A 16,787-nucleotide genomic window follows, 5' to 3' on the forward strand; every position below is an offset into this window, starting at 1 on the left:
TTATGAGTAGGCTATAATCTATTATTTTCTCAAATTTTTCCATGTCTCTTTCCTCTCTTCCAGGCTTATATGTTCCTATAATTCCCACCTCCTTCATATTATCACAAAGTAATTTTATCCCTAATATTTCATCCCTTTCATCGGTAAACTATTCATGTGAACAGTAAGTTTCCTTTACGAGAATAAACCCCCCCCCTTTATCTCCTCAGTCTCTAGGATAGACTGTATACCCTTCTGGAAATACTTCTCTATTACCCGCCCCTTCTCTCAACCACGATTCCACTCCTATCACACACCAGTCTCATAAGATTCCATCCTAAACCAAACCAAACTATGTGACACTTCCCTTGAAGGGCCCTGGCCTACAAAGCGACCGCCGCTCAACCCGAAGGCCTGCAGATTACGAGGTGTCATGTGGTCAGTACGTCGAATCCTCTCGGCCGTTATTCTTGGCTTTCTAGACCAGGGCTGCTATCTCACCGTCAGATAGCTCCTCAATTCTAATCACCTAGGCTGAGTGGACCTCGAACCAGCCCTCAGGTCCAGGTTGAACCACACCCCTCCCTTACCGATAATATACGACATAATACAATACGCAGATCAGGAGATTCGAGGTATGAGTCGCAACTAGGAAAGGCCAAAAAACACAGCCCTGAACTGGAAACGTCCCTCATTAACAATGCACAACAGGGATGAGACTAACTACTAGCAATAAAATTCCAATAAAATTTAAATGAGGTTTTATTAATATAAGATTTCAAAGAAAAGAAAATGAAGCCACCAATTAAAAAAATTAAAAAAGGATACATACTTGTGTTCATTTGGTTCAGTCGAAGTAGTAACATAAATGCGTGAGCACAGCATTTCTCAAACACCATAATTAATATTTAATTTAAGACGTGTTCACCGTCTCAATAATAATTTCACTATATAATTAGCTAATCTGAAAAACAATCCACATGGATTTGTTTGGTCATTCTTTCCACGAGATTAATTACCTTGTTTTACATACGCGTCCATCAAACTCCATCATCATCTCGATAACAATAGCTATAGAAAGATAAGATCCCCCAAGCATCCCGGGGAAGAAACACAGATCAGACATAATAAAGGAATGCAGGTATCGGGATGGCCGAGAGAGAAAACATCACTAGACCAAAGAACAATAGTCAAATCCAAAGAGAAGCACAGGCATGCGCATCATCTGAATTTAAGTAAACAAACATGGTGGCCTCGTGGGCAAGCAAACGATCAAAACAGAGACCAAGGCAAAATAATTAACACCGTTCCGAAAAAACAAACACAAGGTATGGAAACAAGATCAAAAGGAAAAATTAAACTGACCGATACGTCATCTTTTATCTCCCCACACTCGCGAACACACACCAAACATTCAGACATTGCCGGTAACGGCCAACAGTGTGAGCAGTAGCTCCATTCAATAAGTTGGTCACAAACTCATGTAGTATGACTCTCATGGTCACAAACAAATGTCTTACATATGTCAGAGTAATGTGCACGACGCAAATATTTCAACAGCAGGATAATAGGGAACCATTGGTCACGCATAAGTCCACCAGGTTACATGCTCCGTACGACGCAAATGGATCTCCGCATCGACACAGGGCATACATTCATTTGATGGCAAAATACATTAGAATGCAGTGCACATAAATAGAATTGATCAGAGACCCAGTTACCCACATCTCACCATCACAACAGCAACAAACACGCGGTCCATTCACGCCGCAGAGCAGAAAGACGCATATCAATCAGTTATTATTAAAAGCACAAGAAAACCACGAGATAATTAGGAGCCGTATGTTTTGGTAATAACGATATGCACGAGTTTTTCCGATATCTTCTTTCTTGTCTATATATGACTTCCCAGGTACTAAAAATACCGTATTTTAGCAAAATGAACTCGCGAAATATCACAAAATCTGATTTATTGCGGGAACTGTGAAAATAATCACTAAATATACCCCACTTGGTGTGAAAAATGCAAAATGGCACCGGAAGAGCTCTCCAATAAACGTTTAAATGCTTCTGAGAACTTCGCTATCGTAGTTTCCTTCTCGTTTGCTTGATAGCGCTGTATATTCTCTACATAAATGCACACAAATCGATACGCACTGTGTATCAAAAGTGTTTATTCAGTTCCGCGATCTCTAAGGCAGTCGATAAAAATCAATATCTGTTATCGATTACAGCAAATAGCGTTGTGGTCGTAAGAAGATACAAGACCGGTCGTAGATACAGCAGTGCTCAATGAGAGTTTGTTACTTACAAACATTTATCGGCAAACGTCCTACATTTAAATATAAAAATGCCGAAAACTGAAGTCACAACAGGTTTTTCGAGGGCCGAGTAATACAACAGTGAGGGGTTCTATGTATTTGATGCTGCAAGATTCTAATGTACGGTATCAATAGTGTACCGGTAATATTTGTAAAGTGGAAATGTGCGATATACACTGCAGAGAATCAGAATGAAGCAAATGAACATAATTCTAAGCGGCAAATAACAATCAGCGATACTTTACAGATCGTAAAGGTGTTGAAAAATTATAGAGAGCAATTTGTAATAGACACACACACAAAAAAGCATTCATGCAAGCCAACATTCGTGTAGAAAAATAGGATAATCCTGGCATGAGGAAGAGAATGAATATAAAAGGAAAGATACTGTATTTACTGTAAAATATAACTGTATTGGTAGGCCTATTGAAAATAAATCGCCTGTTTGAGTAGTAATATTGTTATTGTTTTTACGTCCCACTAACCACTTTAACGTTTTCCGGAGACGCCGAGATACCGGAATGTAGTCCCGCAGGAGTTCTTTTACGTGCCAGTAAACTAGTGACACGAGGCTGGCACATTTGAACTCCTTCAAATACCACCGGACTGAGCCAGGATCCAGCCTGTCAAATTCGGGTCAGAAAGCCAGCGCCTTTACCATCTGAGCTAGTCATCCCCGACCGGGGAAAAAGAGCATATCCATGAACATCTTCCAGGGCTATATGACTTTGCAAAATGCAATGAAAGCACCCCTGGTTGAGGAAGTGAAAGAAGACAGTGTTAGAAAAGTTTTAGGAGGTTTCATAAAAGACAACAGTGAATTTGCATCCAAGTGTTCGCAAGCATTATGGTTTCCGACATCTAATGTGGTCAGCGTGAGGAGCTTCTCTGCTTACACAAAGACACTTGCTGACTGTCGCACAACTCTGCATCCTGATAATGTTGAAATCATGTTTGTACTTTGGAGGCAAGTAGTTCAACGTCTAAAAATGTAGGCTATGTATAAATGTATATCACAGGGGAGATCACCTAACTTAATTTCAAAGTATCAGTGATTTATATCTTTAACAATGTGCTTATTTGTTTTTTCTAAGATTTAATAGCAATGATACATTGCAAGAGTTTACTATAGAACCCCTTATCACAAAATTAGTTACATTTAGCCCATACGCTACTACATGGAAGATTTCGCAGGAAACATTGATCAGTATAACAATTTATTTCACGAAATACCTACCGAAATAGTGTCAGTTTTAACACCGAAATCAACAGTTTTATTTCACCAAAAAATAAGGCTCCTAGAGATAATCATAGGACCAATATAAATACAAGGATCACCCTACTTGCAATATCAGCTATCAAATTAAAAAGAAGGATGGCAGTATAGGCTGAGTTTAAATCGGCTAAATACCCATCTGTAGCTCAGGAAAGCCACTCTGATCTGAGGGGAGTCCATTTTATATTCCTCTCTCATAACCACAACAAACATTCGAGTCAAAGAGATAAAGTTACAGACTCGCCGGAAAGAATGACCCTCCGTGTTCACAACTGAGGGTGCTGCCCTCTGTAGTACAACCTTGAAAATAGTTAAGTCAATTAAGCTAAAGCTGATACAAGCTCTTAGCAATACTGGAAACATCGCTTTTTACGAACATGCTATATTAGCATGTCTCAAGGTAAAAATTCCTGACCTGGCTGGGAATCGAACCCTGGACCTCCGGGTAAGAGGCAGGCATGCTACCCCTACACCATGGGTCCGGCATAAAATTCCATCAATGTACCAAATTTTAATTGTTTATATACTACACTCTTGACAGTTTACCAAGAACAATCTCAGACCCCCTTCGTCCCTAAAACTTGACTGTTGCAATTGGGTAACTTGAAATTCCTTCCTTTCCTGAGTTTCATTTTCTAGTTGACCTAGCCAGCTTGATGTACAGCTGGCTCTTTCTACTAGTTTTCCTGGTCAGTGTTAGAACTCAGCCTTTTTTACAGTACATATCTTATGATTAATACAATCTAGAACAATATTTGCAATCTTTCGTTTACCTGAATTGTTTAGGTGAAGGCCATGCTTTTTGTAACAGTATCTCTTGAAGCTGCTGCTTTCAATTACTTGAGCATTACAAAAATATTTACAATTTTTAACCATATCTGTATTAACTTTGTCCACTTCAATGTTCACACACGAGTCTCTAATTAAATCATGCCTGTGGGGCACGTTCACTACAAAGATGTTAGTGTGAGTCCGCTTACCTAGTGTACATTTAAGTTCAGAAATGACATTCTTAGCGTCGTTGTGAGCTACTTCGTTCGTCCCACCGATGATCACTACTGCATCATGACTTCTGAGATTCCTTGCTGCCTGCTCCGTGTTTTCCAGTACCTTCTTGATTGGGGCCCGAGGGTATATGACAGCCGATGCTGCAGTATCTTCATTGTTCATTTCCTTCTCAATTCCCCTCACTTGGCTATCACCAAATATAAGAATGTTCGACACTTTCGCCGGTGCACTGTATGGGATTTTAGGCCTAACTTTGCCGCATCTCGTAACTGAGTTTGTGCTATACACTTGACTGCTTCCCATATGGATAAGTCCTTGTGTATTACACAAGTAATCCTGATGAGGGTCCCATGCACTATAACCATATTCTAGTTGCGATCATACCAGAAACTTATATGCCCTTTCCTTTACATCCTTACTACAACCCCTAAATATCCTCATAACCATGTGCAAAGATTGGTACCCTTTATTTACAATTCCATTTATGTGTTTACCTCATTGAACATCTTTCCTTATCTTAACATTGTTGCCCTATTGTGCTGCAACTCTGATTTTTATGTCTCCCAAATTACAAGATGTTCGGAATAGGTTTCAGAAAATCCAGGATCAGTGAGCATCACCCAACTCGGATCCCATTAAACAGGGCAATGAAAGTGCTTTTATTCTGTTAATATTGCCATGCAGCGTGCATTCGAAGAATATGAAGCAAATCTGTTTCAAGAAGCAATTAAGTTGCTTTCTGGCAGTGTCTTGCGATCTCTTGTACTGTAAAACAACTTTCTGCAAGCAGGTTACTCTATCCATAATAATGCCATGAGCTTTAATTAAATCTTTAACTTGCTTAGCACACATTGTAAATGGAGAGAGAGAGGAAATTGAACAGACTATCTACCTTGCAGTAGTCCCAGTATTGCAGTAGGCTAAGTCTTGAACAGGTGTGCTTTGAAAGGCTTATTAATCTCACATATCAAGTGGCTGATGTACAGATGTGGGTCATCCAGGTATTTTCACTACTTCTGTATTCCCTTGTTGCAGGAAAGGTTCTACTTCGCCTGCCCATCACAGTCAGGATGTTGAAGTTTAACAGTCCCCACAATTTTTCGTTCTATGCATGATTTACTCAATGTAGCATAAGAGATGTGTCTATCCAGTCCTTATCTTGAGCCATGACTATTACACCAGGGGCACACTGATTTTTGGCTAAGTTTTATGCCTTATAATTTTGTAAGGTGGCATTTTTCTCCCGCTAGCTGTGATGAGGGTTGCCAATTGGCTAGTAGTGGGTATATTTTGGCCAGTCAGGGAAATATAATTTGCAACATTTTAAAGACATGCACACACTTTAGAACACAAATAAGACAACAGCTGTTTTTGTGGGAATGCATTTGTAAAAGTATTAATTGTTGCACGTGCAGGAGTTTAATATTTTGGCATCACTGTTACCTACCAATAAAATTGGGAAGTAATTGAGCAAAATTAATCAAGTTACTTGTACTGAATATTGTTTTACTAATTTGTACTTGTAATTGTTACTTTTTACAACATGTAATTCTTACTTCTTGAAATAAAATCATAATCATTACATTTTGGTAACTGTTATATTCTAGTAATCAAAATACATTGCATCGATAGCTTGCCAACAATCCAGTAACTTTACCAGTGCTGGCTAAGGTACTTTCTCATCTCTCTATTGTTTTCAAAGACATCAAATTTACCGACAATATCCATTACTGCTTGGAATGATCTTAAAATTTAAAACAGGCATTCCATCAATTGTCCCTGTAAAGTGTCTCTTCAGCAGTTACAAAGATGTATTTCCCCCCAAGGGGTAGTGATGAGAATTTTAAGAACCAGTTATTTTGTAAAGTAAATGGCAAATTATTTGAAATGCTAAAAGTCACCAGCTAAAGTAAAAATGATGGGAAAAAGCATTTTGAAAGTTCCACGATATCATGTATAGTCTTGACATATAATTATGGCCATTTACAATCTGAATGCTAAAAATAAAACCAACACAAAATGAAGTAATCCTTTTTCCTTGCAAACTTCCTTAGGACTGGCATTCTTAGAAGTAATTATAAGTTTACTGATTACTTGTATAAAATATAATTTGTAATCTAGTAAAACTCAAATAACAGTAATTTAGCCCGATTTCCTTTTCTTTGTACTTTTCCCGTTGCTGCCTACCAATACACATGCACGTGATCAACAATACTAGATCATACCTCTGTTGGACAGTGTCACTGTTTTTATGGGGTTGTTGATCATAATAATTATGCAGCTGATGATGGCGTATAAATGTTGCCGAAACTAGTTCTGCAATAAAATATATGTTGTAAATACCATCTGTTGCCAATTTGCCCGAATTGATAATTCCACTGCCATTGCAAATTGATGATGTAACGATGGAATTTTTAAGATCTTCTCTTCGTACATATAAGGCAGCCACTGACAGATGTTCATTCTTCTTCTTACTACCTTAGAAGTTCTTAATTTTCATTTCTTTTGTTATAGCTATGATCATTTCTGTGGAAACAGCATACAACCAAATTTTTTACTCAGGAATTTTTTTTCTTTCTTTTTTCTCTCCTTTCACTTTCGGGTAATTTGCTGCTTGACTGGGAAAAGCTCTGCATCTACCAGTGCTATCTGGTAAAAGAGCTTTCTTACTTCACTAGTCATGAATGCAGCTTTTGCCAACATCTTATTTCCTAATATCGTATTTCTTACCTGCAGTTCTGTTATGTTGTTGCCAACCTTGTCCCAAATAATCTGCACATCGCAATTTTTAATACCATTATTTTTAGAAAGAAGCATGTATGGATTATTCAAGTAAATATGTACAGTATAGCCATTGTCACAAATAAATAGCAGTGTACAAAAATGTGTCGAAATGTAAATGCAGAATTATTTCTCATCAGCTTTCAATAACACTTTCCCCACCCTATCCCAGTTATTCACGAGGTCACTGGAGCCACCCATACTCTTTTTTGTTTTGGCCGGATGCCCTTCTTGATGTCAGGTAATTTATGAGGTAAGATTCTTAACCCGGAATCCATCAGGATTTGATCCTTAGCCTTCCGGGTGGGATTCCAGCAGCTAAGCCACTGAGCTAATCATGTCCCTATTGTCATCAATTGTCAGTATCCAAGAAAAGTTATTTGAAATACTTTTATCTGAGGCTTTGACTCAAGACCCCTTGATAAATCTAACCAGGGGCTTAAATCTTCACACTAGAGAATTATGACCTATATAAAATCTTAGCGTATAATATGCTATTGAAGATTGGAGATAAACGAATATATTGTTATACTGATTAATCATTTACTGTCTGTAAACAGTACCCATTTCATTTATCCTAATTTCAAAACCAGATGGGTGGAGGAACATGGATTACAGTATAGTGTTTTTCTGACCTAATTTCAAATTTAAGTTTGATAATTTTACATTTTATTTCTTTTATTGACACCTTCCTAACTAGAAATACATCTAATGGCTAGTCCACACCAAAGTTAATAAACAATGTTAACGAAACAAAGTTAATAAACAATGTTAACGAAAACATTTCTGAAGATGTTAATAAACTTTTGTTAACAAACTTCTTTAACATTGTGTCCTCACCAAATAAACATTTGTTAACAAACTTCTTTAACATTGTGTCCTCACCAAATAAACATTTGTTAGCAAACTTCTTTAACATTGTGTCCAAACCAAAATATCTGTTTGTGAGGTTACAATGGATAGGGTCAGGAAGAAGAAAATACTTACAGCTGCATCTTTCATTATTTTAATGAGTGCAATTAAAGAAAAGCGCAGACGCAAAGTGTGGCAAAGAAAAATATTGGAAAAGCGTTCAGAATTAAGTTTGGAGAGGACACTTATGTCAGAACTTTTAATTCATGATGCAGCAGGCTTTCAGAATTTTCTGAGAATGTCTCCACATGACTTTCAGTTCTTGTTGACAGTAATTGGGCCTGAAATTGCAAGAAATGATACAAATTATCGGAATGCCATCTCCATTAATGATAGGCTTGGTATAACTTTAAGATTCCTAGCAACTGGTGACTCCTACACTTCACTTATGTATTTGTCTAGAGTATCAAAACAAGCAATTTCAGTTCTTGTGCCTGAGGTGTGTGAAGCTTTATACAAAAATCTCAAGGAATTGGTAAAGGTAAGAAACAAAGATAATATTTATGTAATCTATTTAGGCTAGTATTATTCGATTATACACAAGTGGTTATGGAAGGTTAGGTTATTCAATGAGGAGCAAAAATGGAAATTACTTAATTATATTTACCACAATCCACTTTAAAAATAAGTTTCATTCACCATATATATTCAAAGTACATTAAAACATTCCTAAAAATTACAATACAAAAATAAAACTACGGTACCTTAGAACATAGCTAGAAGAATACAAAATTAAGAATACCCGTACATTAAAACTTACATTACACCCGTACATACACTTCCAAACTCGTACTCTCAATCCCACACTTGCCCCCACTCACTCACTCACTCACACTCAACCACACTCGCAGTCCCACTCAACCCCACCCTATAGTACACCAAGACATGTAACATTTCACATTGATGATGCACAAGTGGACTTCGACCCTGACGATACCTCACAATAAATTCAACCCAAAAGAAAAAAGGAAAAGGACTGGTAAAAGCACTGATGATATAAAATCTGAGGCTTACAGTGCATTTCATCAAGTGGCACAAGCACCAGTGACACCAGAGGATGATTTTGACGTGTTATAACATGTTACTACATGAGTGTTTGATGTGAAATGTTACACGTTATGGTACAGGATTACAATACAAAATTTTTAAAAAATACAACATAACAAGAATAGAAATACATTAAAACATAGCAGAATAAGTACAATTAAGTATACAATTAGAATATAGCATAAAAAATACTTCAAATTATGCACATTATGAAATTTATTCGCTTGGAATTTCTAAAACTATAGCTTCACCACCTTCATTAGAAATTGTTCCATTGATGCTTTAAATATTATATTATGCATTTCAAACTTCACTCTTGCCAGAAGATGAGGATTGTTTTTAAATTGGCGCAGTTCATTGCCAATGAAACGTCCATAAACATCAAATTCATCCTCTGGTGTCACTGGCGCTTGTGTCACTTGCTGAAATGCACTGTATGCCTCCGCTATGATATCATCTGTGCTTTTACCAGTTCTTTTCCTTTTTCTTTTGGGTTGAATTTGTTGTGAGGAGGTACTGCTTCCTTGAGTACTCCCCTCCATTTCCATCAGTAGAGGAAACTGACTTTCAGTGCTCACACTGCATACATCGTCAGGGTCGAAGTCCACTTGTGTATCATCAATCTGAAATGTTACAAGTTTTGTTATAATAAATGTTGAAACATGATTGGTTCTTGACATTTTCATAGGCATACTATTTTCTTTGGTCTTAAATTATTAAAAGGGCACTCAACCATAATTTTTGAGTGTAAGTTAAGGTACTATGAAACCTTCATTTCTTTGCTCATTTCAGATTCCACAAGTTGACACAGACTGGTTAAGAATAGAGAGAGGATTTTCTACAGTATGGAATTTCAGTCACTGTATTGGGGCAATAGATGGAAAACATGTGGTACTACAATCCCCTCCAAATAGTGGTAGCCACTATTACAACTACAAAGGCACCCACAGCATAGTCCTTTTGGCTGCAGTGGATGCAAATTATATGTTTTACCTATTTTGATGTGGGGTCTAATGGAAGACTATCAGATGGTGGAGTGTATGTGAATTCTAGTCTATATCCAGCAATTACGAATGACCTATTAGATATTCCAAAACCCTGCCCACTTCCTGGGAGAAAGACTGATACTCCATATGTATTTGTAGCCGATGAAGCATTCCCATTGTGCACGAATATCATGAAACCATTCCATGGTAGTTTTGAGAGGGGATCACCTGAAAGGATCTACAACTATCGGCTTAGCAGGGCTCGGCGGGTGGTTGAAAATGTGTTTGGAATAATGACAGCAAAATTCAGAGTATTCAGAAAACCACTAATGCTTGTTCCAGCTAAAGCTGGAATTATTGTGACTGCATGTATTGTACTTCACAATTTTTTGCGTAGAAATAAAGCTGCAAGAAATACATACACTCCTCCAGGTTCATTTGATAGTGAAGATACTGAAAATGGGACAGTCACTCCAGGTTTATGGAGACTGGATGAATTTGAACTGCAACCTATACAGGAAGGACAAGGCAGGCCAGCACAAGATGCTAAGAAAGTGCGCCTTGAATTTACAAATTACTTTTTGAGTGAGGAAGGAAGTGTGCCATGGCAAGATCAATGTGCATAAATCTGTTTTGGTTAGTGCAATGGGATTGTTATTCTTCTATGGTATATTTGTTTACATAGCTCATTAGTATAAGAATGTAAAGACAATACTGTTCTTATGATACATAAATTTTTATTTGACTCTTACATGCTAATAGAAAAATAAGTATGCTACTATTACTATGTTGTTAACTCTTTTCAAACCAAGGGGTCACCTACATATTGAGTCCCCTGACAGTAATGTACATTATTTATGTATGGATAATCTCAATGTTAAGAATTATATATGTGTAAAATAATAAATAGCCTACATGTTTACTTACCTCTACCTGTAAATTGCTTATTGTGGTCTCGCTATCTTCTTCCCTTACCATAAACGCTAGCATGCTCTTATATGCAAACCATTTTGGTGTATAAACACAATCCGGACTGCTCCCACTTTTTTTACTTTTCTTGACTTTCAAAAATTCTCTGTGGAACTGACCTCTGAGTTTGTTAATTTTATGCTCAATATCATGTTGAGTGCAATTAAACTCAGAGGCCAGTTCCGAGTAACTATCCTTTCGAGCATTCCTGTCCTTGTGGTTTGGATGCCGACTGTCCCACAAAACAGGATAATTCTGGTAGGATTCAATGAGCGCCAAGACCTTTTCATTTGACCACTCCATTTCAACAAAATAATATTGTCATATACTTCCTGGTATTTCGTAATTCCGCGCAATATACGAGTTGCTTGCGATTCGATAGTCGATTTCGAGAAACAAAAAAGTATCGTATTGCGCGCTACGAGTTTGCGTGTTTCAATTACGTCTTTGCGCATGTGTGAACCGAAATGTTAACGAAAACACGAAAAGTTAATGAAAAGTTTCATTCACAAAAGTTAAAGAAATTTTGTTTATCAACATGCTTGAAAAGTTAATGAACACGCTATTTTGTTTATTAACAGACAGAAATGTTCATTAACATTGTTCATTAACAATGTTTATTAACAAAGTTAACGAAAATATCTTGGTGTGGACGTACCTTAAAAATAACAGAAAATTAAAAGAATCTAAATTGACAATAACTGATAATCTCATGAAGTTTGAATTGTATGTTGATGTGTGATTGTATACAATCTTTTGTTGATTTACACAAATTTCTCATTTTATTGATATTCTTAAATTACAGATATTGGTATTAAAGGACATGAACTGTATGAATTTCCGGTTAGTCCTTCAACAGAATGCACACGAGTGGGACCTCTGAACTACCTTTTCACATCAGAGACAGCCAGTATGATATTTAAATTTAAGGATAAAGCAGGTATGTAGAAATTTTTGTTTTTTAATTAGTTTTATGAAACTATTATTAATATATTTGGAACAAACTACTCATATAGAGTAGTTCTGAAGATTCTTATATTCATTAATGTTCAGAAGAGAGAGCGGAATTGTCAGAATATTCAATCAACTAGTATATTAATTTCAGTATTAACAAATTAAACAAGGTGAGGGAAACAACAGAAAGGGAATCTGCTACCTGGGTGACTTCCCTAAATGCAGATCAGTAGTGACTGATTAAGACTGCTCATTAATTTCAAGACACCTAATAATTTACATAGAATTATCTGTAAATTTAGTGTAATACCATTGTTTATGGTTGAATAAGTGAAAGAATAGTAAACCATTTTTTTAAATGTCAGGTTTACGTGTCTGTTTTCAACTAGATGTAATGTTATACAAAACGTATATGGTGTACTTAAACAATAGCAACCTGAGCTGGGATGCTTGTTTACCTAGTTGAAGGCACATTATGCACACTTCTGTTGTTCCCTGTAGAAGTCAATGTTGAAAATCAGATATTGCTACTTTGTTGATTGTGTTTCAGCCTCTTAGTGACAGTCGCAGAGTGTGCATCGTTAGTATGGCTCCAAGAGTGATGTCCACAGGAATACGTGCTGCAATTGTCACACTCAGAGAATGAGGTTTATAAATTCGTCAAATTGTGAAGCAGTGTGGTGTGTCTACAGTAGAGTGCAATACACCCTTCAACACCAAAAGACAGCAGGCAGCAATAAGGACTTACCATTGCCAGGACAACCCTGTAAAACAACTAAAAGTGATGATAGATTAATCAAATTACTAGCATGAGAAATAGGTTCAAAACTGAGACACAAATACGTGCAGAAATAGCAGAAATGAACAAGAACATATCTGTTGCAACAGTAGGGAAAAAAAAAAGGAGATTGTCTGGAGCTGACTTGAAAGGATGTGTAGCAAGAAGGAAATTCATTCTCAGGCTGGTAAATAAAAGGATGATGCAAGTATGTAACGGACTAGTATAACTTGGAAACAATTCTCTAAACCCATGGGTAAATAGTGAAAATTATCGAGCTCGACTAGTAGGTGTTGTTGTTATTATTATTATTATTATTATTATTATTATTATTATTATTATTATTATTATTATTATTACTTATGAGGTGTGGCTATGAAGTTGTTCATGTCTGTTATCATTTGAAGTTGTTTATGTCTGTAATCATTATTATTATCTACGTAGTTATGTACAACGTGTTGTCAGTACAGACTTTATTTGGTGTAAGTCGTGGTCACATCATTTATTATTTGTCTGTCTTTTCTAAGAGAACATGTGTGGTTAAGTCACGATACTTCTGCTGTATATTTATTAATACGACTTTATTTAATGTAAGAACATGTAATTAATAGTATGTGATTTATTATTACCTGTAAATATGATGTATAAATTTGATGTAATGTTGTGCAACACAGGTTAATAGTCTAGAACAGTGCACCTTTGTCACTCGAGTTTTACAGAATGTTCTATTCATTTGTACATAGGTTATTGGAGGCTCGAAAAAATACGAGAAAGCATGTTGTGTCATACTTTTCTGGAAGCCTGGCCGGGCAAGGCATGTAAAAGGGCATAGTTGAGTTTAGTTGTTAGCGAGAGTCGTTAGTTGAGCTAAGTAAGTCAACTCATGTTGTTGAAATGGTTATGTTGTGTTGATACCAAGTGTTTTGTAGTCGGTTGACATGCTAATGTGGCAGTCAAGTTCACGATTGTGGTTCATTAATGTGTGTGTATTGTGTGTATAATTTGTAAATAAAACAGGGTACACAATTGACAGCATCTCGTGTGTGCATCTTTGTGAAAATACAATAATTGGCGACCACGACAGGACTGAAGAATAATTTTCGATAGTGAATACAAGTGTAAGCGGAAGTCCGAATAAAATGAGAGATACTGGGAAATGTGTCTGTAAAACAACTTCAAGACAAACTCGCAAAACGAAAGCTTGCGACGAACGGCAGTAAGAAATTATTGAAGACACGGCTACGAGAAGACCTCATTAAAAATTATGAAGATCCCGAAAGGTTTTTCATCGAAATGGAAGAACAACCAGACTCGTTAATGGAAAATGAGGTAAAAATGACCACAATGTGGTCCAGCATAATGAGCATGACACAGACACTCACTAGTAAGGTCTTCAAAGGTAATTCCCCCTTAACGGAACAGATTTCCGACAACATTTTGAAAGTATATGAGAAAATTTGACAAGTTAATTTCCCCTTAACAGAACAGATTTCTGACAACATTTCGAAAGTAAGTGACAAAATTTCTCAAGATAATACAGTTTTAACCGGAGAAATATCTCAAGTGTACACACAGGTTTACAAAGTAGAACAGGGCCTAGAATCAAAAACTTCTACCATAGATGATAACATTTTGCGGATCAATTCCGAAATTAGTGACGTCACCAACCAATTGACGCAGCAGATATCGGACATCATGTCAAAACTGGGGCAGGTTGAGCAGATCGATAGTAGGGTAAGCCAGCTGGAAGGGGACATCTCGAACCTCAAGGTGGAGGTCGAAATCCTGGATTTCGACATCAAACAACAGGTTGAGGGGAGAATTTCTGCCGTCGAGAGAAAGTTTGAAAGCAGAATCTCTGCCGTTGAGGAAAATTTTGGGAGCTGTATTTCTGCCATTGAAGAAACGTTACAAAACCGGATTTTGACAATCAAGGGAAATGCTTAAAGTAAATACAAAATTTTAATATTCCACCTACTCAATACTAAAAATCATGTGATGTTTTTACAAAAACATTACAATGACATTAAAAGGTACTAGTTTCGGTCCACTGTGGACCATCATCAGCCTAGCCAAATTACAACAGTAAAAGACATAGTGATAAAAATAGTATGGAGAAATGAGAGGATCTAAAAGGATGGGATGGTGGTGGAATGACAGATAAAAGTGAAAAAACCGTATTTGCGAATAATGATAAAAGTAACAGAAGTGTTCACAATGACAAGTAAAATCTTGTGAAGTCAACAGTAAAAACTCTTGATGAGATAGTCAGGTTGGCAGTTGCTCCTCTGTTGCACGATTGACATATATAACTACGTATATGCTTCTAGAAAGTTGTAGATGTAAGTTCCACTTTTGTCATTGTAATGTTTTTGTAAAAACATCACATGATTTTTAGTATTGAGTAGGTGGAATATTAAAATTTTGTATTTACTTTAAGCATAGTCTCAACTCAATACGGAACCTAACAATGAAGTTTATTACTTTTAATCAAGGGAAATGTTCAGAACATGAGAGAGACCATCCTTCACATGGTGGAAGATAGATTACTTCGAACAGGACCTATCACAACACCTTACACCCCCTCAAACCTAACCGGCAATACTTCGAACAGGACCTATCACAACACCTTATAACACATTAAACCTAACCGGCAATACAGAACACCTAGACCCAAAGGTGATTACAGAGAGCGTTCTGGAATTCCACAGGAGACTGAAAGAGAACACAACTAGCTTCATCGAGGAATCGGTCAGTCTACTAGGAAGGACTAATCTTCCGGAGGACATCTTAGGTCAACTCGTCACTCTGCAGTTAAGGAGGCAAGCCACTACTTGGTGGAATAACTTGAAGGGCTTGAACGTAAACTGGACTGACTTCACAAAGGAATTCCTTGCTAGGTTTAATTCCAAAGGGGTGAAGAGCTCTGTGAAATGGAAGCTACTGACTGATGCAGAAACTACCGGCATGTGAGCTAGCACGTTCGTCCTCCATGAAGTACCACCTCTTCAAGCAGCTGCATCCTGAAGGAAACGAGAACGAAATCTTATCAGACACCGTAGAGCTACTCCACGATATGGTTAGACCCCTAGTGAAGGTATCGGAACCAAGATTCTTTGATGATATGCGTAGAATCACCGCCCAGTTTGAAGAGGAAGAAGAAGAACAATAGTAAGGCCCGGAAGAGACCAGCTCGGTTAGGAAATACTACCAGTGTGGAAGAACGGGGCACCTGAAGAACAAATGCTCAACTTTGGTGTTGGATAACTAGGACTGGCCCATTCTGGCTTGAGAGGGGATGGGACCGGGAAAAGGAATGCACCTCAAGATCCGACAGATAAGCAGCCCTGGACAAGTTGGAAAGGGATTGGTCAGACTGTGGGCAGAACAGACCAGCCTCGCCCAGCTGTCACCTTGAGGATAGGCAACGAGGATTTTTCAGCCATACTCAACAGCCAAGCAAGCCACTCATTCGTAAGTGGGACTGCTGCCAGATTACTACCGCCTATGAAGTCTCACCATCTCAGAAGAGTAGTGGGAGCAGTGGACGGGGTAACCTATTCCAGCAAAGGACAGACTAACCTAACTGCTAAAAGCATGGATCTGCCTATTCTAGTTACGGTAGGTAACTTTGCAGTGATTCAAAACCTAATACCTGACACATTAGGTCATGACATTTAGGTAGGATACAAGGTGATCCTAGACTGAAGTTCATGAAGTCTTTTTGGGGAATCTGAGGGTCACCTGGCACAGTGGAAACCTCCAGACTTGCTGCG

The 16,787-nt window shown here is 37.4% G+C and overlaps 1 protein-coding gene across 4 annotated transcripts in view; it reads left to right on the forward strand.

Annotated features, from left to right (window-relative positions):
* LOC136864193 (histone-arginine methyltransferase CARMER) overlaps nucleotides 1-16,787 on the forward strand; it is a 466,045-nt gene that overhangs the window by 25,854 nt on the left and 423,404 nt on the right. For all 4 annotated transcript variants that reach the window (XM_067140868.2, XM_067140869.2, XM_068226203.1 and 1 more), the window contains exon 2: nucleotides 12,085-12,219. In XM_067140868.2, the coding sequence (XP_066996969.2) occupies nucleotides 12,085-12,219 (135 nt within the window). The remainder of the gene's footprint in view (nucleotides 1-12,084; nucleotides 12,220-16,787) is intronic.

The sequence above is a fragment of the Anabrus simplex genome, chromosome 2, assembly GCF_040414725.1.
Source record: "Anabrus simplex isolate iqAnaSimp1 chromosome 2, ASM4041472v1, whole genome shotgun sequence".
NCBI lineage: Eukaryota > Metazoa > Arthropoda > Insecta > Orthoptera > Tettigoniidae > Anabrus > Anabrus simplex.